A 24,058-nucleotide genomic window follows, 5' to 3' on the forward strand; every position below is an offset into this window, starting at 1 on the left:
TGTTTGGATAAAACTGCCACCTTTGGTATTCTGCCCTGGTTGTAACTTGTAGGGCAGATAGATGTGTATTTTAAATGTGTACCCCCTTCCTATGCCCTGCTGGAAAGGCTGTATGTTTCAATTCCAAAATGTCTGAGGTAGACTCAGTTTATGAAGATTGAGATTTTGTTTGGCTCTAGGATTCAGTCTCTAAGGATATATATTAATCAGAAATAATGGTACTTTCTAATGCTTTACCAGAACTTGAAAATTCTATCTAGTTCTTTATGTTGACTTTTTCAAGAAATCAGGATGGAACCAAACCAGTGTGATTTCCAAGACCCAAAGACTTTCTCTAGCCATCACTCCCTAAAGTGCTGTCTTCGTGTCTGCATTGTCGTGATTTCTATATTTATATCCCAGTTCTCAGCACAGTCCCTGGCACATAGCAAGCACTTTATAAGTGCTTTACATTCATGCATTAATTGGGCATGGAGTAGTGGATAGAGGATTGATCTTGGAGTTGGGAAGGCCAAGTCTGATATGTGTGTGTATACATGTACATGTATGCACATATGTATATACACACAGGTATACATGTATACCTGCATGTGTATAATATAGACATAACACACATACATATACTATGTACACATTTATACATGTATATAGGCATGCATACATGACACACGTGTATGTATACACACCATTGGCAGATCTCTAAAATTAGAATTTACAGATGAGTTGCTGAACTGCATCAGTGGAGAGAATTTCCACAAAAGTAGTTCTGCATGCTGACAAAATCACAGGTTGCCACCCAAACCAAATCATAGTGCAATGCTGTTTCTTACCTCGGATCACAAGAGATGCCTTCTGCACTAACATTCCAGCCTCATTCTGAGCTAGGCAGCTGAATTCACCCTGAGATCCTCCACTGACATTTGTAATCTGAAGAATCTGCCCAGCTGCCAATATGCGGTATGTTGGATCTGCTGATGTAGCAACAGGCTGATGATCATGGAACCAGGTGATATTAGGCATAGGTTGACCCTGAACTGGGCAACCTAGAAGTAGGTAAGGTAAGAAGTAAATCTTCAGCAAAGACACCAAAAAGGCTTTTTGTTTTCCCCCCCCCTTAATTATTGCTATGAAGACATGGCTTTTGAATCTATGGAGCGAGAAAGATATTTGAATTAATTCTAATCTGACTTTCATCTGGATGAACCACATCTATTGTAAACCCCAAATCTCTCCTAGCATGGTGCTTTGTATGGAACAGGGGCTTCCTAACTGTTTCCTGAATGAAGAACCTTTATATTCTTAGAGTTTCCTTTACAGTAGACCCTTTTCTTTGAAGTAGGTTTATTTATAATATGTGCCCATTTCATGGAGATGTTATAGCAATTAAAAAAATTAACTACTGAATTCAAAACCCTCAGAAGGCAACATGTTACTTTTTGATTAATTCAATTGTGTTTACAAATGAATTATATTTATTTTTCATGAATTCAATCAATTTTCATTTGCTGAAAAATATAGATCTGTCCCCATTTTGATTTTACATGTGAAGAAATGACCTTTTAAAATAGTATGGCATGAAAAATCATAAGGATACATCAGTGTTTGTTGAGACCAAACTTCAGTTTGTACAAATTCTATTTGAATTCTTTTTCACAGAAGAAAACTTTCACATAAAAAGTCCTCACCAAAGACTAGTATAATCACTGATTTGCATGTATCCAATTATGATCTGCAGTGATGAAGATGGATCCATAGAGTATCTAATGATAAAATTATAATAATCCATTCATAATACCCTTCCTCCAGGGACACTTGAGTGATGATACATCATCAAAGAGAAACTAGGGAAATGGGTAGGGCTGGTACCCTGAGTCCGGAAAGATGTGATCATTCACTGGGGTCATCTTGATTCTATAAATAAAATGATAATTCTGGGAACAGGAGTTTAGTGGGAAGTCCAATGGTGAAGTGAATGTTGTCTGTTACTGGCATCCCTGGGGAGATAACCTCCAGAGATGATCATCTAGGAAGCACTGGCTACTATTGAAACCAGATCTAGAACTAGCTTAGGTAACATAAGAGATGAAGAAGCTAAGCTAAGAAGCTACCTAGCTTAGGTAACATAAGAGGTGAAGAAGCTAAGCCAAGGGCCAGAACCACACTGAACAACCTGCTATTGAATTTAATCAAAACAGAGGGAAATAGGTCATTTCATCATAATAGATCTTCCGAGGGATAGATCCATAGAGTCTTCCAGGAATGGTGACTGCAGAGAACTCTAGGAGGGTCGGGTGCTTAAAGGAAGAATCACCGAGGTCCTGATAAGGAAAGGTTCTTCTCATCCAGGGAGTCAGAGACAAGAGTAGGACTTCTGAGGGACTGGATCCATAAAGATTTACCCCTGTTAGCATGGAGAAATGGAAGGAGCACAGGTGGAACTTCATACTAGGGATGGTCTTGGCAACATCTGCTCTTCCTGAGACTGTCAATAGGGTGTGTATTTTATCAGGTAAAGAGCAATGGGAAAAGCCAGAGCTCTGTAGGAAGTATGTGGTTTAGAAGAAAATGCAATGGATTTAGCATTGGAAGACTTAGGTCCGAATCCAGATTCTGCTACTCCCCACTTGGGTGACTTTGGCTACTTTCTTGGGCCTCAGTTTATTCGCCATTAAAATGGTGATAATAGTAATTGTTCTATCAACTTCAAGGAGTCATTTTGAGACTCAAATGAGATATGTACATAAAAGACTGAAGCCCTTAAAGTGCTGTAACAATATCGACTATTAAGTCATATCTTGGCTTAGGTGACTTCTTGACTTCTTAATTCTCCCTAAGTATTTGAAAAGTGTCAAATTCTTCTGAACTGCATCTTCTTGGGGTCAGTTTCAGAATTCTTCCCACTGTTCTCCATTGATAATCTCACAAAATGGGGGATGGTCCAAAGGAACTGAACTGAAGGGCAGTACTAGGGAAGGATTGGGTGGGGTAACCAAGTGCCCTCGGAACAGTCCTGAGTTGAAGTCATATAGTAATTTCCTTTCTCAGAACAAGTGCTTACAAATAGTATTATTTCTTTCTGAATAGAGATGGCATTGTATCTTTCTTTGTAGCCCAACACCTAGCATTACATGTGTGTTTATTGAATTTTAATTTGCTGAATCAAAGTAGCTTTACTAAATTTTAATGAGAGCTTTAATCTATTTCTAGAGATATAGCCCTTACCTTATTTCCAAAGTGCAACTTTTCAGGATGTATAATTCTTATTTCTAGAACAGTTTAAGGTTAAAAGCTCTTTCTGAATGACAACCCTGGAAAGTGTTGTATCATTATCCTCCTATTTCAGATGAGTAATCTGAAAAGTGATTTGTGAAAAAGGAAGTGATTTGCCCACAGTCACACAGATAACAGAGCTGGGATTTGAATTTGGGTCTTTCTTTAATCTAGGCAAGCATTCTGACTTTTCTAGAAAAAGATGGTGAGTAGGCATATTTTTCTATCCCATCCACTCCTTACAAAAAGGAATTGTAGGCCATGTAGACACCAGCCAAGTAAAGCATTTTCTGTTCTTGCCTTGTAAGTTGACAAATGAGAATATAGCCATCCATGAGTTACCAGGAAGCACTTGGCCAGAAGCACTGCCATATTTACTTCTAAAAGTCAATTCCTCCTACTCTACTAGGAATGACTTTTCTGAGCAATTGGGAGGAAGTCTGAGACAACAACCTGAGGCTGTCCTTCAAGCCCGATAATATTACTGGTGAGGCATTCCAGAAACCATAGTTTTTCTTTAAAAAACAAAACAAAACAGGTTTACATAAATATGAAGCTGGACCTTCTGAGAGGACATGTCTAAAGAGAAGCATGCTGAGGGCATTTGGGTGTCCCCCAGACCTCTTTCAGGCGTACTGATTTCTTTCTCACTTCACCAGAGAAGCACTGCGATACCATGCAGAGAAGACTGAATTTGGGACACTGTTTAGATTTTAGCTCTACTACGTAGTCTACATGTGATCTTGGAGAAGTTATTTAAATTTGGAGGCCTCAGTTTTCTAATCTGTGGAAGTGAGGGGTTGGAGTTAGATCAAGGGTCTTAAGTTGGGTTCCATAGGCCCCCCCAAAAGTGTATGGATAGATTTCAGGGGCTCTGGAATCTTGGATGGGAAAATACATCTTTATTTCAATATAATTGACTTCCTTTATAATCCTCTATATTTAATTTTATGCATTTAAAAACATAATTTTGAAAATGAGTTCATAGGTTTCACCAGACTGATACAGGAATGAGTTAAGAACCCCTGGGTTAGATGATCTTTAAAGGTCCTTTCTAGGTCGAAAGTCTATGATCCTAAACCCACTGTCCCTATGGGAGGTGGAGGGGGCGGGGCAGAGAGAGAAGGGAGAAGGCTTATTATGAGCTGGGCATGTAGACTTAGCAGAAAAAGGGTAGCTGCCACATGGAATTTCAGAACATTAGAGCTAAAAGACACTAGAGACTTTAGATATTCATTAGTCAATCTCCTCAGTTTACAGCTGGACAAATTACAGTTACCCAAAGTTGCAAAGTTAGTAAGTGACAGAGTCAGGACGTAGTGCCTTCAAATTCAGGTGTGTTTAGAAGGTCCATTGCTGGGGCTCTAAGTAGACTTCCTAGAGGATGTGAATTTGGTTAAAATTTTGGAGGAGGGGTTAATAGCAAAACATAGTGTAATGAGATGGTGTGCCTTCAGGCTCCAACCCAAAACTTTTCTCCCACCACTTTAGGTAGATGGAATGGACTGATTGATGACTTTAGGGGGTCCCTGGATATGAGTCCAGAAGTTTAAAAGAACGGAACATTACTAACATATGTCCCTCGCTTGGAACGTCTTTCCCTTTCCTTTTTGCTTATCTAAAGTTTTCAGAGTTTAGCTCAAATTTCCCTTTTACCATGAAGTCTTCTCTGACTACTTTATTCCACAATATAATCTCCCTCTCCTCATCATCTACTTACATATGACTTTGAGTGAGTCTGTCTCCTCTTTGGATAAAATCATCAGTGCCAGAACAAAGCAGAGCCAGACCCAAAACATTAATTTAGGGACCAACAAGGGTTATTAAGTTTGCCATCCACAGGATCTCTACCTGCACAGATGGAGATTCCTTGAAGGAACAAAGCTTATGTAGATTTCAATTAGGCAGGAGGTGAATTGGGTGATGGGTACTTTTGGACTGAACAGGACTTGTTGCTGGGAGCTTGCAGGGTGGGGATATGATATCCCTTGACTGGACAGGATCAGTTACTGGGGCTAGTAACAGGAATTCAGGTTAGCTATTTCTTATAACCATGCCCTAAAAGACAGGATTGTCTTTGCTGCTTCAGCAGTAAGGAAGGTCACAGGCCAGGGCAGGGGCTGCAATATGAACAGTCAGAGGCAAGACAGAGGAATTACAGACAAAAATGGAGTTGCCTTAGTTTTCTGAGCTATCCACACCTTCCATGTAAAAGTGATATTAGATGATCACTTTGGACCTTTCTGTTTCTAGATCTAAAGTACAATGAAATATAGGCACTATGCATTTAATATTTACCTATATGCTGTCTTATGTTGTTTAACCCTTGTCTTATGATATGACTTATCCTTAATATTTGTATGTAGGTCACATTTTCCTTTCAAATCTTGCTTCCATGAAATCCTGAGTATTGTGTAGATGTTTCCCACTCACCTACTTCATTGTGGTCCCATTTCTTTAGACATTAAGATCGCACCTCAAAGCCTGTATCCTCTTTATCCCTGCTTTGTATCCCCGAGGAACCCTCCCAGTTCCCAAAGACATGGTACTTTTTTGCTTAGCATCTACTGTTCTGGATTTGAGCCTCTCTGGGGCTGCTGTTGCCACTTGCAGAGTAGAATGTAGAATGGGAAGAGAATGAAGCCATGGGTGGCCCCCATGTAGTAGTGGGGATTTCAAACTTTGTAACTGAGTGACTTCCCTAGGAGGAGAGTAAGAGGGGAGATAGTTCAGGCAGGTGAGAATGGTCCATCTTTGTTGACCTCTTTCTCAGGCCCCTGAACCTAACTTTCTCCATTTGGAGGGCACTTTAAACACTCCCATTTTCTGAAGTTCCCTTTTCTTGGCTTTGACTCCTTTCATTTTCATAGGATCATAGAAATGAACCTCAAGGTCATCTTGTCTGGACTCCTCATTATACAGATGATGATGATGATGATAAGGATGATGATGATGAAGATGGTGATGATGAGGATGGTGATGAGGATGATGACAATGACGACGATGACTCAGGCCCACAGTGGTTAAAAGTTACATACAGTTGTGTATATCTCTCTGTGGGGAAAGTCTTGAGCACTGCGCTATGTTGTAAGTTGCTAAGGTCTTAGGAACAGAGCACCATAAAAACTTGGACACTGATGATTTTTATGTAGCAAGCATTAGATCTTTTGACATATTTGAAGTCTTTCCTTATTCTCACAGGTATGCCTGTGTCAAAGGTCACCGGCTGGGAAAGGAAAGAAGAAGTGGGGTATGGAAAGGGATAGATAGGGTCAGAAAGCCTGGGTAAAGGACAAATTTTCTTGGACACTGTATTAACTTTATGTGGGGTGTTTCTGCATGGACTACGTGTGCCTTAGACAACTTAGTTGCTAATCTTCATTGAATTTAATTGAATATATTTGTTAACTTCTAGACAGTACCTGGCTACGATGTATTTATAATTAATGTAACTGTTCCTCGTGGACCAGAAATTATCTCAGGAAAAAAATCTACTTATCTGTTGTTTTATAACTAAGACCAAAACTAGTCAGTCAGTCACTATTATGAATCATCTTTTCCATGTCTACTATGTCTTTAAATGCTTTTTACTGAGTAAAAATATTTTCCTAGTGCTCACCAACATACTTTTTCCATTGAAGATTATCATTCAATCTTCCAAAGTCTATACTCCCTGTGCTTACTTGTATGTCTATCTGCATGCACACATGGATGTATATACAGTGGCCTTTGAGAATAGCTAGTAGCCAATAGCAGAAAAGAAGAATGAAGCCCCAATTCCCATTGTGCATGTTCCTGATGAATAATTATTGTATTTTCTACTGCAAATGAGAAAACCTTACTTGTCACCATGGATCCCTTATGCCACTGGACATTCCTCATTTGTTCAAGTAAAAGACACATCAATCATTTCTCACAGGTGAATGATCTTTGTCCATCTCTCTGGCCTGGACACCAAAGCTGTGAGCCCATTACTGAGACCAAGTAATAAAACACCTTCTGTGGGGATAGGAAGGGCCCTGCATGCAGGTGACTAAGAACTCTTTTTCTGCTTCCTGCCTCGTTACATAGTCATTGACCGTATTCAGCCCCCAAACTCAGCACCTGCCCCAGGAAAGGAAACAACAGAATGAGCTCAAGGCCAGCGGTTATTAAAGACCTTTAGCAGTTAGTGCTGCTGAGGAGGAAACGGGGCTTGGGAAGGCTGCCTGATTAATGAGTGTTCTGGCAATGGAAAACTTCTTTCTATCAATCCTTCTTAACCAGTGAAAGAAAATATTGCCTTTAGGCCTCCCTTGGTAGGTCCATTGTGACTCTAAATTGAGCCAAAGCCAGGTTGTGATTCACAGATGTGTGAGGTTTTCTTCCCATTTTCTTCTGAAGGGACTGAGGGAGGGGGATGCAGCAAGAAAATAAAATTGTCATAAAAATTCCCTCTCCATTTTCCTTTATGATTAGTTAATCTGTAGATGACAGCAAGGAAGTCTCCGCTAATGGAGCTGACCTTCTTCTCCTGCCTCTCTATGTGGTCATTCTTAGACTCCCCCTTCTCCCCCCCAACCCTCCACTCCCAACCAGCTAGAGCATACAGCAGATAGAGGGGTGGGAGAATTTAGCTTAGTAACTTTAAGAAAAAAGATCACCAAAGTCGGCAAGTTCACATGATCACTTGCTTTGGCAGTGACTGAGACCGAGGACTTCATCAGTCAAGCTGAGTCAATCCAGCTCCTGGTTTATTTTTTGCATCAGGTCATCAGCTTCCACATCCCCTTTTAAATTGGGGATCCCTTCACTGCTTCCCTCAGTCTTCTCCTTCTGATTGAACTTTTCCTTTGGATTTCTGTAGCTAAAATAGCGTAACGCAACACAGACTAAGATTGTTTTAGCTTCTCTGGGTTACCATAGTACACAGTCCACTAGAACTCCCAGATCTTTTTCCAATGAACCATCCCTATTTCTTGCATGTTAGATTTCTGCAGTCTGTTTTTCAAACACAGCCATAAGATTTCACATCCTTCTTGAATCTTATGAGATTCAGCCTTATCTATTGAAGCTTTAGGAAACTTGACTGGTGAAAGGGAAGTTAGAAAGGCAGTGTCTCTGTTCTTCTACCTACTCTGAAATTTCAGTGAAGTTCCTTGCTCTTTAATGATAATCCTTTCAGGGATTATCTGGAAGGTGCTGGTGGTTGGCATTTATCCATCTATCCAAGAAATATTAAGTGACAATAATATGCCAGACATTGGGCTGGGCTTTGGGGAGACAAGACCAAGAAAAGAAAAAGAAATAGGTGTTGTCCTGGAGAAGCTTTCGTTCTGTTGATCTTTTCACATCATAATGTGGTGGACTCGTGATGACTTATTGGACTCCATCTCATTGGGAGCTGGGACCATAGATTTAGAACTGGAAGGGACCTCAGAGACGATCTATTCCAATCCCTTCATTTTGCAGAAGAAGAAACTGAGACCTGAAGAGGAGTGGTTTGCCCAAGGTCGCAGAAATAACAAGTAACATCAAGTACTTTAATTCTAGATCCAGAATTCTTTCCAAGCACCATGCTGCCTCCCACTTAAGACAAAGGTAAGTCTCTCACACATGCTAGATGTTTCATGGTGGCCTACATATGACTCTAGTTTGTCCTCAAATGATATTTCAATATTTTAACCACAGTTGATCCTGAGCCCTTATTTAACTGCAGTTGGTGCTGAACCCTTATTTAACCATGCCAAACAGAAGGAACTGGTCATGATTTCTTTTTCTCCCTTTCTTCCCATCTCACAGAGGCAACTAGTCTACTAATACTGAAAAAGAGGAGCTGAGTTTGAGAAGTTACATGGGGAAAAAGTAAATAAATTAAAAGCTTAGGCTATATAGTAAGAAATGACTAATATGACAAATTCAGAGAAGCATAGGAAGTTATATGAACTGCTAACGTCAAGCCAGCAGAACTAGGAAAGCAGTGAATATAACAATGTAAGTGAAAACGTCTCACAGTGAATATTGTGTAACCATGATAACTAAGCGTGGCCCTGAAGAAGAGATGAGAAAATGCATATTTATTTGTTCTTTTTCACAGTGGTGGTAGGCAGACTATCAGTATGGAACAATTCATATACCGGTAGACTTGGTAGATGAGTGGTTACTTCTTCTGAACTGCTTCCCCACCTCCTCCCATCCCACCTTCATGACAGATAGCTCTGGTCAAAGAGGGAATAGGGCTATATTTGAAAACAAAAGTAATTTAAAAACAAAATGTATAAATAGAAATAAAATTTGAAAAAAATGAGTAGAAAAAAGAGGAGGACTGGAGTGGGAGAATGGCTTGAAAATGGGATAAAAGAATATGAAAAGGATGAAAAAAGAATCCTGTGTTTTCATATATTTTAATGCTCTTTAAAGGAAGAGAAAGTATGATGGATATTAAATACATGGAATTCTTGTTTCACGAGCTGGCCCTGGGCCTGTCAGCATTTGCATTATAACTTTGTATTTTCATGAAGTTGAAACTCACCATAAAAAATGATACGTTTCGGGATGAAGCTTGGTAATTGGAACTCTCAGTCTGGGAGCCCTTTCCTTAATTTAATTTTACATAACTGGAAGATATCCACTCAGTCATTTATAATTTATTGAGGACTCTGTTCTGTTGGGTATGTGGTGCACAGAGAAATCCATCCATGTGGCCTTGGAGAACAGTGAATGAAAGCAAGAAGCCAGTGTAGGTTACCTGTCGTGCTTATTCTTTGAGGTTCATCCCCTTGTGATGACAAAGGCTCTCAGAGATATAACTAAATTAACATGAGTAGGAGTTGGCAAGGAATAGGAAACTTATGGAAAATATGATTAACCCATTGAACAACCAGACCTAAGAAATTATTGGGAGAAGACAAGCAACTTTAACTTTCACTCTGGTCTCTCAGACCTCCCAATAATGTGGTCAAATAACCAGGTGCAAAGACTATCCTCAGGCACTCATGGCCAAAGAAAATTTTAAAACATTCCAAGAAGTGGGGAACTAACTATAAAAGCTTATTTTCCATTCCCCAAATGCTCTGCTTTTCTGCCTCTTCCATTGACTAGGGAGGCAATAAAGTCTTGGGACTGTGGGGTATTTGTTGGGGGAACTTAATCTGTATCTTATCATGAAAGGAATGAAAGAATTAGTTCGAATACCAGGTGTTCAGAGGAATATCGATCGAGAATAAATGCATCTGACTTAGAGTTATTCTAAAATTCTAAAGTCCTTCTGACCTTTCTTAAACAAAAGAGTAACTGATGAGGATGTTCAGCTCAAAGAAAAGAAGACTTTAGCAAGTGATATGTCTTTACCACTAATAAGTTTTTATTGAGTTCTTACTATGAGCCAGGCATGGGCAGATAGGTGGAGCAACAGACAGAGAGCTGGGTCTGGAATCAGGAAGATGAGTTCAAATTAAGCCTCAGACACTTACAAGCTATGTGACTCTGGTCAAGTCACTTACCCCAGTTTGCCTCAGTTTCCTCATCTGTAAAATGAGCTGGAGAAGGAAACTGCAAACCACTGCAGTATCTTTGTCAAGAAAACCCAAATGGGTCATGAAGAGTCAGACAGGACTACACAACAACCATACAACAGTAACAGCAGCAGCTGCAGCAACCACCATAACAACAGCAACTATAAACAACTGCCAAGCATTGTGCAAGTACTGGGGAAACAAAGGATTTGACAAGGCTATCACAAAATCTCTGAGTTAGAAGGGAATTCAGAGGCCACGAACAAAAATTACATCCACAATAAATCTCTTAAAATTTGAATACCTCTAGGTAACAGGTAGCCTGTTACCTCCAAAGATCATTCTACTTTTGGATAGCTCTCATTGTCAGGGAGTTTTATCAAGACCAAGTCTGCTCAATTGTGACCTATTCCAGATCTCGTTCCTGGTTCTTCCCTCTCTGATCAAGAACAAGTATAACCTTAGTTTTGCGTGAATACCCTTCACATATGAAAACCACTCTGATGTCCCCTCTTCTCCAGGCTAATCCCGACATCCCCAGGTCCTAGTTTCTCCAACGAGTCCTCATATGGTATGACCTCAAGGTGCTTTATCATTTTGATTGCTTTCCTTTGGCTTTTCCAAAACTTATCCTTTGGATGTCCTTCCAAAAATTTATTGCAAAGAACAGAATAGATTTCTTCAGAAACAATCTCACTAAAGGAGGGGATAGCAGGCCAATAACCTCTCATCTGGGAGACTGTGCATCTCTATGAAGCCTAAAACTGCATTAGCTTTCTTGGTACACAGTTAAGGCAGACTGAGCTTGGAGTCCATTAATGCCCTGCTCCCTCACCCCTTCTTTTTTAGATGAACTGTCCATACTTCCTTGTTCATACCACGTTTTAATTCTAAGTAGATTTTTAAGCCAGTTGTAATATTTTTACCTTAATCTCTGTTTGATTTGATTTGATTTGGTTTTGATTGTCATTCAATATGAGAGTAACTTGGTATTATCTGAAAATTTTATGTGTGCCGCCTATCCTTGTCTTCCAGTCACTGACAAAGAGGCTCCATAGCTCATGGCCACAGACATATTCCATCTGTGATGTCCTTCCAAGTGGAATTTGAACTGTTAAATAATTCTGTGTTTGGCCACTCTGAAAGCTCTGGTTCTTCTTAACTGTGCTATTGTCCAATCAACATTTTTCCATTTTGTCTACAATTTTTGTCTAGGATGAGAGACCATACTAAGTGCTTTGCTATAACAGAGCTAAATTATACTTGGTACTTTGTAATAGCCACTTTTTCTTCTAGATGTTTACTAGCCATCCCTTTAATAATGCGTTCTAGGATTTTATTTTGCAAACTCTCTTCTCTCCACTCTTTAGGAGAGGCAGCTAGGTGGTACAGTGGATAGAATCTTGGGCCTGAAGTCAGGAAGATCTGAGCTCAAATCCAGACTCAGATACTTAGTAGCTGTGTAAGCCTGGGCAAGTTGTTTAACCTCTGACTCAGTTTCTTCATCTGTAAAATGAGAATAAGAATAGCTTTCATCTCCCAAGGCTATTGTGAGGATCAAATGAGATAGAAACACAGTGTCTGGTATACATTAAGTGCTTAACAAATGCTTGTTTCCTTCTTTCTCCCCAATTTTGAAAAGTAGAAGCTCTTTTTAAGTCCTGCTGGATCTTTCCTGTTCTACAAAATCTTTTGAAGATTTATCAGTTTGGAAGAAACAACACCATAAGGAAAAAAACATGAAGACTACTTCGAACTTATACAAAGTAAAGTAAGTCAAACTAGGAAAGCAATATTCACAAAGACAACATTGGAAATGGAGAAAATAAGAATAAAAACTGGAGCTTAATGCTGTGAAATTTTAATGATGTAGCTTGGCCTCAAGAAGAGATTAGAAAATGTGTCCCCTTTCTTTACAGAAGTAGAAGACTAGCTTACAGAAATGCCATACTCATGGACTTGGTTGATAGATTGGTTAGCTTTTTGGAATGAACTTCCCCATTTTTTTGTTATTTGTTACAGGGGTTGACTCTCAAGGAAGGAGAAAATGGAGGATATATTTAGAAATGAAAAATATATCAATAAAAATAAAAACCCAGAAATCTGATCTCCCCAGATCTAGGACCTGTCATACTTTTCGTCTTTTGCCCATCACAGATTCTAAGTTATAATCAGTACTTTCTCCTCAGGTTCCCATTATTTCTATTTCAGTGGTCAGTTCCTCCATGCTGGGAAGGATAAGGTGCCCAATAGCAGTTACTCTCATTGCTTTCTCCACTTTTGTAGGGATAAAGTTGTTATGGAGAACAGGGACTCGATGTGTTCTTCTTGGTTCCACAGCACAGAATTGGGAGTGGAAGTTGCAGAGAGTCAGACTTCAGTTTGATCTAATGAAAAGCTCTCTACTAATGAGAGCCATTCATGCATGGAGTAGTCTCAGGATGGAGAGGGCTTTCACTGGAGCACCTTAACAGAGGGTGGGATCATTCTTGTCCAGGATGTTGCTGAACAGACTTGAGTTCAAGGAGGGGTGGAACTAAGTGACCTTCGAGGCTTCATCCAATCTTAAGATTCTGATTCTGCCACTAATCTGTAGAGTTCTCCTTTCTTCTCCCTTCCCCAACAAAAATGTAACTTAAAAAATGAGCATTAAAAACAACCTTTCAAATTTTGGGTTTACAGGGCTTGGGTCAACCCTGCCCTCTTGCAAAGTGGCAGGTGTTTCCACTAATGGCAAGGAGACTTGCTGGCTGTCTTCCAGAGAAAGATCTGGTAGCATCTTTTGTGATTCTGGAGGGAGGAATTTCAGTCTAGTGACTGGATAGCTTTAAATGAGCTGCAGGCTGCGGACATATCTATGGTACATATGAGGAGGGTTCAGGGTCAACATTTGGCATTGTGTACATCTCTTTCTCTCTCTTTTCCTTTCTCCCTCCCTTTCTCCTTCTTTCTTCTCTCTCCCTCTCCCTCTCTCTCTCCCTCTCTTTCCCACTCCTTTCTCTTTCTCTCTCCCTCCATCTCTCTCTCTCTCTCTCTCTCTCTCTCTCTCTCTCTCTCTCTCTCTCTCTCTCTCTCTCTCTCCCCCCCCCCCCCCACTTTGTGGTACACCAGAATTATGGATCTAGAGTTAAAGAGAAGAAGTTTGAATCTTGTTTCTCCTGTTTACTACCTGTGTGATTTATGGCAAGTTATTGACTTCTAAAGTCCCTCCTATATGCTGAACCTCTCATATATTCATTCTTTCTCAGACTCTGTCTCTTTCTATCTGTCTTTCTTCTGATTTTATATATATCCTTAGGATCTAAAGTCTCTAGGGGAAGTTATATTTAATTATTTCATCACAGCATATGCTAAGTGGTCTATAATATTATTAATCACAAGGGTAGGCACCTCAGCATATTGGAAACAGCTGATATTTGACTTTTTAAATTCTCTTCTCTTGGGAGAAATAGAGGCACTTACTTTCTAGCCACAGGGAAATATAAAAAAGTTAGAAAATATCCATTTTTTTTTTCCTGAAAAAGCTTACTTGTTTTCTTGGCTCAAGTCAGAAAGAGTGCTTGAGTAGAGAAAACTTCCCAATATGATCCATGAAACATCCCACCAAAAACCCTTCTTAAAAAAACCAAACCAAACCAAAAAAACCCTGACACATTCCTAGCCCTGTCTCCTTTGTTAAACCTGAGCTGCTGCAGCCCAGCAGCTGGGATGAAGAATGGCTAATATTCCTAGCAGGTGTCCTGAGAGGCAGCATTGCAGAACCCAGAGTTCACCAACAAGTCACAGGAAGGAGCAGAGGCTGATGAGGAATGCCAGAGGAAGCTACAAGGGTCAGGGCTGCTGGGGATGCAGGAAGGCCTTGTATTTATTAAGCCGATATGTGTCTCTTGAGTCATGAGACTCCTGTGTTCAAGGAACTTCCCAACCAAGTAAAGAAAATAACATGCAAGGCAGGGAGAGGAAAGGAACTGGAGAAGAAGGGCCCGTTGGTAGCAGGGGCTTGGGGTGGGGAGAGGGGAAGGGTAGAATAGGCCTGGGGGAGAGCGTGTATAAAGATGCTGCTGTCTGACTTCTGTCTGCCTAATGAGGTGTCCTGGCAGCCAGGGTCTGGCTTTGGCAGCTGATACTGGAGAATGTGCAATTTGTCGAAGACTCATAAACAGAGACATCCTAGGGAGAGGAGGTCAAAAATCCTGCAGACCTGGAGAGAGCATCTGACAGAAACCTGACATGCAGACAGCTGTAGCTACTTTTATGGTTCAGAGATGGTTTTAGTCTTCAGCCTAAGAGACTTCCCCAACACCTGGAAGAGCTAGAGAGCTACATATGATGGCACAATTTGTTGGCTGAAGCTGGGGATGAGAGAAGGTACATCCATCTGGCCATGCCTTTTATCGTAAGGAGCTGGTGGGAACCATCTGAATGACTATCTGCATTGGAGGGTTCAGAATCATGGTGGCAAAGGTTGGCTCAACTGAGGTTCTTATGATCTAGAGATAGAAGGGATCTTAGAGGTTGTCAGAACAACGTTCCCATTTTACAAGTGAGGAAAACAAAGGATCAAGGAAAGGTTTGTGGCTAGTCACTAAAGTTTCTTTGTAAGTGTTCTTTTGATTTCGGTCTGGACTTGTCCCAGAGAAGCATTGGCCCTAATGCCTTTCAAGTAGAATGGGCTGTTTCTGGCACTTTGCTTAGGGAATTTGGAATATTCTACAGTGTAAAATTTGATGAAACTTTCCTTGACCGACCATGGATGATGTAGAATTTCAGGGACCCCAGAATCAAGTCAGTCTCTTCAAAGTCCTCAAATCAGAGGACCTGAATTTAATCCTATCTCTGCTACGTGGTACCATTGTGACCTTGGATAAATCTTTACTTAATTTTCTTGGGCCTCAGTTTCCTCATTTGTAAACTGACAGATTGGATTGGATGGTGTTTCTGAACTCCCTTCAAGCTCTTTATTTATGAGCCTTTGAGCCTGTGACATGAGTTAGAGGACCTGTGTTTGAATTCCAGGTCTGCTATTGACTACCTCTGTAACCTTGGGCAAGCCTCTCTGGACCATCCTGTAAAAGGAAGGGGCTGGACCAATGACTTTAAAGGTTCCTTCTCTCCCAAACCCTATGATCCTAGGACTTCTTACCCTATGAGCCTCACTTAGATGTAGTACAACTGAGAGATCTGCAGATGGATGGATGGAGAGATGCAGCCTTTAGTCTATCTAGAGAAATGCCTTTATTCTTTCCTTAATTCCTTCTTTTGAGCTCAGGGAGCTGGCCAGACAACATGCACGCATGGAGGGCTCTGCCAGTTTATGCTCCTTGATGCTACTTCAAAAGAGTTAGACACTGCTGTCTCTGCCAGGCTTCAGGGAGCATATTCCATGAATTTTCGGTCTTATCTCCTTGACAACAAGAGCGATCCAGAGCGCCTTACTTCTGAGCAGGCACTGCTAATAGTGGAATGGTGAAATCTATAATGATAACTGCTTTTCAGAGTTTTTTCTTTGCAAGGTAGGGATCTTCCAAGAGCGACATTTTTTGGAGTAAAGTTTGGCAGGCTATGTACCTTTCAAGTTACAATCATGAGAAGAAGGATAAAGGAGACTTTGAACTCTAAAGAAGCAACACCTTATATGCTCTTATTAGTCTAGATTTATAGATTAGTAGTAGTCGACTCAAATAAATACAAAATGTTAGGGCTGGAAAACTTAGACATTGCTTAGTCTAATTCTCACTTTACCAATGATGAAACTATCCTAAGTGAATTAGTAGCAAAGCCTAGGATGTGACCTTTGGCAAGAGGTGGAAGACCCCCATCCCTGCCAATGCTGTGTAACCTTGGGTGAATTGCTTGGTTTGTGTATGGATTGGGAGAGTACCCTGTTCCTTCCTGCCTCCCTTCCTTCTTCCCTAGGATGGAAGTAGTGGTTTTAGGCTGAAAGAATGCTTGTGTTATAGCCCTGATGCTAATCCAAACTGTGAATAACTCTGGCAGTTCACTTGTTCTTTCAGGGACTCAGTTTCTCAGCTGTGAAATGCACAGAATGAATGAATTTTTCTTTCAGATCTCATGAAAAATGCTGTAAAGGTAGAAATAATATGATTAGGCAGTGGATTGGATATGTAGAGTGAGAGAGGAGTCAACGATGATGATGAAGTGAGCCTAGGTGAACAGGAAGATAGTAGAGTCCTTGGCAGTTAAGAGCAAAGTTCAGAAGGGAAACTTTTTGCTGAAAGACAACGAATTATGTTTGGGATATACTGAGTTTGAGATGCCTATGAGATGTCCTGTAAGAGATGTCCAGAAGGCAGCTGGTGATGCAGGACTGGAGAGAGGCTAGGGATGGAAATATAAATACGAGAATCATCTTTCTTGAAGGGCTCTTCGAACCCATGGAGACTGATGAGATAACCAAGTAATATGGGATAGAGTGCACTGTTTTGAAAATCTGAAGAACAGTGTATGAAAGAGATGAGATGTATTCTGTTTAGTCCAAGGGGGAAAAGCCAGCATTGATAGCTGGAAATTACGAGGGAAAATCTCCTAATAGTGCTATCCAAAAACAGAATACCCCGACTCAGGAGATAATTAGTTCTGTTTCATTAAAGGTTTTCAAGCAAAGGCCGGTGGGCCACTTGTCTGGTGTGTAATAAAAGGAATTCTTATCCAGGTGTGGCTAGATGGCCTCTGCGGTCTCTTCCAACTCTGTGATTTTATGACTGTAGACACTTGATAAATGCTAATTGATTTGACTTATGAGGAGTGTGTGTATAAGTATGCATACACACACACACGCACACGTTCTGTCATTTCAATCATATCCAACTCTTCATGATCCCATTTGGGGCTTTCTTGGCAAAGATACTGGAGTGGTTTGCCATTTCCTTCTCCAGCTCATTTTTACAGATGAGGAAACCAAGGCAAACGGGCTTAAGTGACTTGCCCAGGTTCACACAGCTAGTGTCTGGGGCCCGATTTGAACTCAGGAAGATGAGTCTTCCTGACTCCAGGCTCAGCATTGTATCTACTGTGCCACTTAGCTGACATATAAGTGTGTGTGTGTGTGTGTGTGTGTGTGTGTGTGTGTGTGTTCTATTTATAGTGAAACTGAAAACTGAAAGCTCAACGCACCACAGCCCTGTAATTCTCATTCAGAGGCTTAACTCTCCTCCATCCCATATTTAGGTGTGTGATCCTCAAATGGAATTATGATTGTCCTCCTCAAAGGGTTTTTCTGGGGTACACACCCAGAATTCAAGACAAATAGACCAGATGAGTTAGTCTTCAAGGCTGGGGAACTTTGGGACTTGTGATAGACCCATAGTGATAGCTTATGTGACTTAGGAAAGATGACTTCATAATTGTCTTCAGCAGGTGAAGGTCTTTTATAAAGAAGATGTTGATTAGTTAAGTGTAAATGCAAGAAAAATTGAAGAAGAGAAATCTGCTTGAAACAGAGTTTTATACTCAGTTCCTTTCTTAGCAAAAGTCACCGGTAAATGCATTCTCAAATAATAAGCTCCTTGTGCCAGGGAAAACTGCCTACAACATCCTGCAAACATATAGGTGCTCATAGGAGTGGCACATGCTTTTCCTGATTACGATGGGTGTCATCGGGCCCACTTGCTAGACACCCCCTGCCATTTTATTTTCATCCATCCTGCTTGCCATTGTACCCTGTGGACCACTGGCCTTTGCTGTTGGCTCTGCCATTCCACATGCTCCTTGTCTGCCTCCTTATAATAAAAATGGTACTGCCACCATCATTGCCCCTGTAAAGGGTGTAACAATCTGCTCCTCTATATTTCTACTTGCTATTCCTGGGATTTCCTAAAGTTTCCAGGGTTGGGAAACTTGCAGACCCCAAGGCCATACGTGGCCTTCTAGGTCCTGAAGTTTGGATTCAGTCACAGGGCCACACTTGAGGACCTAGAGGACTTACATGTGGCCTTGGGGTCTGCAGGTTCCCCAATCCTTTACCTAAACCAAAGAACCTATCCATAGCCCATTCCTCTTTTGCATTAGCTTTCCCTACTACAGGAGTACCTAACCTTATTTTGTGCCATGGACCCACTCCTTGGGCTATCTAGTGAAGCCTACAGACCCCTTCTTTTGTTGCCTACATTCATAATGGAAGAAAATGCTAAGTTGTGGTTGGAAGTTTCATTCACTGGTCCCATTATTTGTAACTTTTTATGTTAACAATGAAGCCAGCTCTTTCCAAGTTAGCCCTCTGCTGGCACAATGGAAAGATTAATAATGAATCAGGAGTCCTACCTGGATTTTAAGGACCAGCTCTGATCTTTCAGATTGAGTCTCAATTTCCTCATCTGTAAAACAGGAACACTGGTACTTGACTGACTTACCTCATAGGGTTGTTGTGAGGAAGGTGCTTTGTAGTCATTAAAGCCCAGAAAAATGTGAATTACCAAAAAAAGAGAGGAAAGTTTGGTCCCTGTACGCTAGCCAGGTTACTCTCATCAATGTTTCTCACACATACCAGGCTTCCTGCTTTCATGCTTTTGCTGTTTCCCAAGATGCTTTCCCCTGTCTTCTGAGCTTAAATTTCATCTATCCTTCAACACTCAGCTTAAGTTCCAACTCCTTCATAAAGCTTTCTCCCACCACTCTCTGTTCCTTAATCTCGCTATTTTTAAAATTCCTAGTATCAGTACCAACTTGCTTTTCTCTTGGTTATAAACTATCTTATGTTGGACTTTAACTGTGTTTCATGTACATCAGTTTTATCTGCATCTAGACAACGAGGTCCAGGTCTATCCATTTCTTAGGTTTCTTCTGTAATTTCCACACAGGCTTGGCAGAGTATTGGCACATAGTGCCAACACAGTGGGTACTCAGGAAACATTTATAATTGTATTTGTTACTGTATCCATAATCAAAATGGCTGTTAAGTTTTTGTTGTAGAGCTCTTTGGGAAAGCATAAAGTAGAAAATGATGACAAAGGAGGAAGAGGATCTAAAACTTCAGAGATGAATTTATACTCTGGGGAAAACAAAATCCTTCCCTCCACCCCACCCATTCAACAGCTTGAAGCCCCAACCTGAGGTCTCAGCAACTAACCATCTATCTTTCCTTTTACAAAATTTGTCATACTTTTCCTCATAACCATACTTTCTCTACTACAATTAACTTTTGATATGCCATCATAACTGGCTCTGCCATCATTTCAAAATGAGAATTCATGTTTGCTCAGGGCTGGCAACAGATGCCTGGGGAACAGGGGCATGGAATTCCTCATTTCTCCTTGGATGGTATCTCAGTACCTACCTGGTTTCCCTGATAGCAAATCCCTCACCACATTCTAGCTGGACATTCTGAGGAAGGCATTTGAGCCTGGGAATCATATCTTTGCACCAAAAATTCACAAAAGATAGAGCAAGTGCAAGTAATTTTTCTCAAGATCTCTACTTCCAGGCTATCTGGATCTTTTTAAAAGAAGATTTTGTCTGAATATCAGTGAAGGCCCTGAACAGTGGCTGAGCGGGGAAAATTTACTGCCCTGACTTCAGTGGCCAACTATTTTAAGTGTCACTCCTGCGCTGGTGTCTTTCAAAATTTATGGATGTGAGTGCAATTCCAAGAAAACTTCTGCATGTCTTCCTGTGGCTTCCTCATAAATGCTGTCCAAGATACTTATTTGATTTTATACTGAGTGTTATAGTGCTTCCTACAACCCCTCTAGAATTTCTCTTCTCCAGGGTGCATTTTGTTTAAAAAACAAAGCAAAAACAACCAGTAACAAAGTACAGATATGAGCAACCCATACCCCCAAACACTTGGCCACACATTGATAAAGGAAGATGGTTTTCTGCTTAGTTACAAAGCACACTGTGGCTGGGGCTAGAAGCTTCGGGGAATCTTAAAATGCATTATTATCATGTCATAGAAATTTATTCTTCTAGTATGGATGAAGAAACATGCCCATATGTGCCTCAGCATTTTGAAAATAAATGATCAGGTACTTTGCTATTCTCTTACCCTCTGTGTTCTCTTTGTATCACTATACCTAGGTTCCAGTATCCCCTTTCTGCAGGTTTTCAGCAGGGTAGGCCTCCAACTCTTATTGCTTTTGACATAACCTTTGAGAGTTAATAGTGACCTCCATGTTCTCACATTTTTCTTTGGAAAGGAAGAAATGATCAGCTAGCCTTTTGCAGTGAAAAATGTCTTTCTAACCTAGGTGGCACAAGATACTCCTCAAATGTCACCTCCCTCCTCTGTAAATGGGCTCAAGACACACCCTCATCCAACACATACTCAGATATTTTAGAAATGGACAGACTGAGATGAGAAATGAAAGTGGAGGTAATAGATAATTAAACCTGTGCCATACTAGAGCTTAGAGATAGAAATACTTTGGCAGGACATCTGATCCAAACCCCAGACACATGGTTTCATTTAAAATCATTATCACCATTGACAGACATTTACTGAGTACCTACTATTTGGCCTACTGTCAAGAAGCATATGTTCTAGTTGAGGAGACAAGACACACATAAAAATGATAGCTAACAATACCTCTTTTAAAAGGATGGGTTTTCAGAGCTGTAATTAGGGTGGGATGACTTGGCTTTGTCCAAGGATGCTTATAATAGGCTGCGGGTACTTCTGTTCCACTGAAGACCTCTGCCTTCACCTCTTGGTTCTCCCTCAGCTCTGTACCATACTGCACCATTTGAGAGTTCTGGCTCCTTCCTCAGACTGCATTGTACAACTGCCATATTCCCCTTCCTGCCAGCTCTCCTCCTTTTGCCTGTTTTCTGGGCTTGGGAGTCATCAGCCATACTGCTGACTCTGAAGAGTGTCTTGCCTCTTTCTTGATATGACTGCACCCCTTTGGGGTGGATTGTCCTCTACCTTCCCTCACTACCTAGCAAACTGAACTTTCCCATCACTAAAATTCCTATTTCTGTCTCAGTGGGTTTTATAGGAGTTCAGGGGGAGGTTTTATAGAGTTTGCAGGACTTGAACTGAGATTTGAAAAATAAGCAGGATTTAGAAAATAGAAGGGAGGGAGAACAGTAAAAGCAGGGAGAGGAAAACACATATGAGGTACTATGGGAACCATGAAACCAATTATGGTTGAGTGTAGGGTTTGCATTGGTTTGTGTTGTAGAAGATAAGAGCCTAGAAGTAGATTGGGGCCATAGCATGGCAGGCTATGAATGCCAGACTAAAATGCCCTAAGAGATGGGGCTCAATATCACTTTCTAATATGCTACAAAATCTATCTCACATCTTCAACTAGCATTAAACTGGTCTCTGATTAGTCTCTCTCTCTCTCTCTCTCTCTCTCTCTCTCTCTCTCTCATATTTTTTCTAAGTACAAACATAGTTAAGAGTAACAATGACATGTCTATTGTCATGCTTGAAAAATTTCCCCCTCTTTCCCTCATTACTGAAATATAAATACGTGACATTCAATTACCAAATGTGTGCATTTGTTCTTCGTTGCCGAAGAAGACCATGCCAGCAGAGAAATGATAACATGAGTTGCACTTGACTTTGTTTTTGAGTGAGCGAGGACTGTGCAGGTCACCATTCTCACTTCTCCTCCAGAGCCGTCTGCATCCAGTGACCAGATATTCATCAGGATGCCTGGAGATGACCCAGGATGAGGCAATTGGGGTTAAATGACTTGCCTGTGGTCACACAGCTAGTGAGTGTCAAGTGTCTGAGGTGAGATTTGAACTCAAATCCTCCTGACTCCTGCACTGGTGCTCTAGCCACTGCACCACCTAGCTGTCCCAATTATCAAATAAGATTTTGCAGAACAAAATGCTGACTTGAAGGTTCTTCTGAGCCATGGTACTTCACATACAAATAAACCAAAAGGATTTCATGTTGATGGCCTAATTTCCTAAATGCTCCTGTTTTCAGATCACATAATTTCAGAGTTAGAAGGAGCGTCTTTGTTCAACCTATTACCCCCCAAAAATCTCTCTGATAATATACCCAATAAACGGTTATCGGACCTTTGTATAAAGAACTCTGATGAGAGGAAAATCACTATTTCCTAAGACAACTCATTCTATTTTTTGATAGATCTAATTCTTAGAAAATTTTTCCTTCTATCATTAGTACATTTCCCTAAGACTTCCTTCCCATTGCTCCAGGTTGTGTCTCCTGGAGCTGGGCAGAACACGTGTAACCCCTCATTCACATGAGAACTCTTCAGATATTTGAAAGCAGCAACAATATTACGTCCCTACCTGAGTCTTATCTTCTCAAGGCTCTGCTTTCCTAGTTTCTTTAACCAACTTCCAATGGCATGAGCTCAAGGCACCATTACCGCCTGTGGTGATTACACCCATTCTTCCAGTCTGAGATTGGCCAGGTGGACCACAAGGGTCCCATAGACACATTTAAATAAATGATAAATATAACCAAAATAGATACAAGAGAACTTTAGGGGGTGGGGGAAGGAAAGCTTCATGCAGGTGAGCACTGAAGAATGGTAGGGATCCTAAGAGGCAGAGGTAAAGAGGGAATACATTTTAGATAGGGAGGAGGGGGAAGATGCTAGCATAAGGACTGATGAAGATGGGAAGTTATGTGCAAAGAACAAGTAGACCAATTTGGCTCAAACATAGAATTCAGGAAAGGGAGTGGTGTATAATACGCCTGGAAAGATAGGCTGCAACCAGGTTGTGAAGGGCTTTAAATGTCAAAGTGAGGTTGTATTTTATCGTTGGGGCAGCTGTGTGGTGGATGGGTTGGACAGTGTAGTGACTAAAGGCAAGGAGCCCAATTAGGAGATTATCGAAATCATTGGTGTGAGAGCTGATAAAATCCTCTAGCAAAGAGTTGATGATGGCTCTAATTTTGTGAACCTGGATGAGCAAAGGAATTTTTCTTTGACATAAAGCAGGGACATGAGGAGAAGGGCTGGGTTTGGGAGGAAAGATAATTAATCCATTTTTATACATGTTGAGTTTAGAATGCTTATGGGATTTCCAGTCAAAAATGTCCAATAATATACGACTTTATGTTTATCCCGATTCATTTTTATCTTGCTAGATTTACTCAGTGTTCTTAACTCTTAAGATTTTTTTGCATACAATTCTTAATGTGTTAGTGATTCCACTGAATGTTTTAAAGTGTCTGAAGGACCCATGGAACTTACATACAGTGTTTGATCTTAGTTATTTTATGGTATGCATACAAATAGCTCACACACTTCCTCTCCCCCAGCCCTGTTTTATTTTATTTTTTTAGAGAAGGATAAGTTGAGACTAGATGAGCTCTAAGATCCTTCCCAAATTTAAAA

At 40.7% G+C, this 24,058-nt stretch overlaps 1 protein-coding gene across 6 annotated transcripts in view; it reads right to left on the bottom strand.

Moving 5' to 3' along the window:
- ADAMTSL1 (ADAMTS like 1) overlaps positions 1-24,058 on the bottom strand; it is a 1,091,970-nt gene that overhangs the window by 18,068 nt on the left and 1,049,844 nt on the right. For all 6 annotated transcript variants that reach the window (XM_072655697.1, XM_072655722.1, XM_072655679.1 and 3 more), the window contains one exon: positions 831-1,043. In XM_072655697.1, coding sequence (XP_072511798.1) covers positions 831-1,043 — 213 coding nt within the window. The remainder of the gene's footprint in view (positions 1-830; positions 1,044-24,058) is intronic.

Source organism: Notamacropus eugenii, chromosome 1 (genome assembly GCF_028372415.1).
Source record: "Notamacropus eugenii isolate mMacEug1 chromosome 1, mMacEug1.pri_v2, whole genome shotgun sequence".
NCBI classification, from domain to species: domain Eukaryota; kingdom Metazoa; phylum Chordata; class Mammalia; order Diprotodontia; family Macropodidae; genus Notamacropus; species Notamacropus eugenii.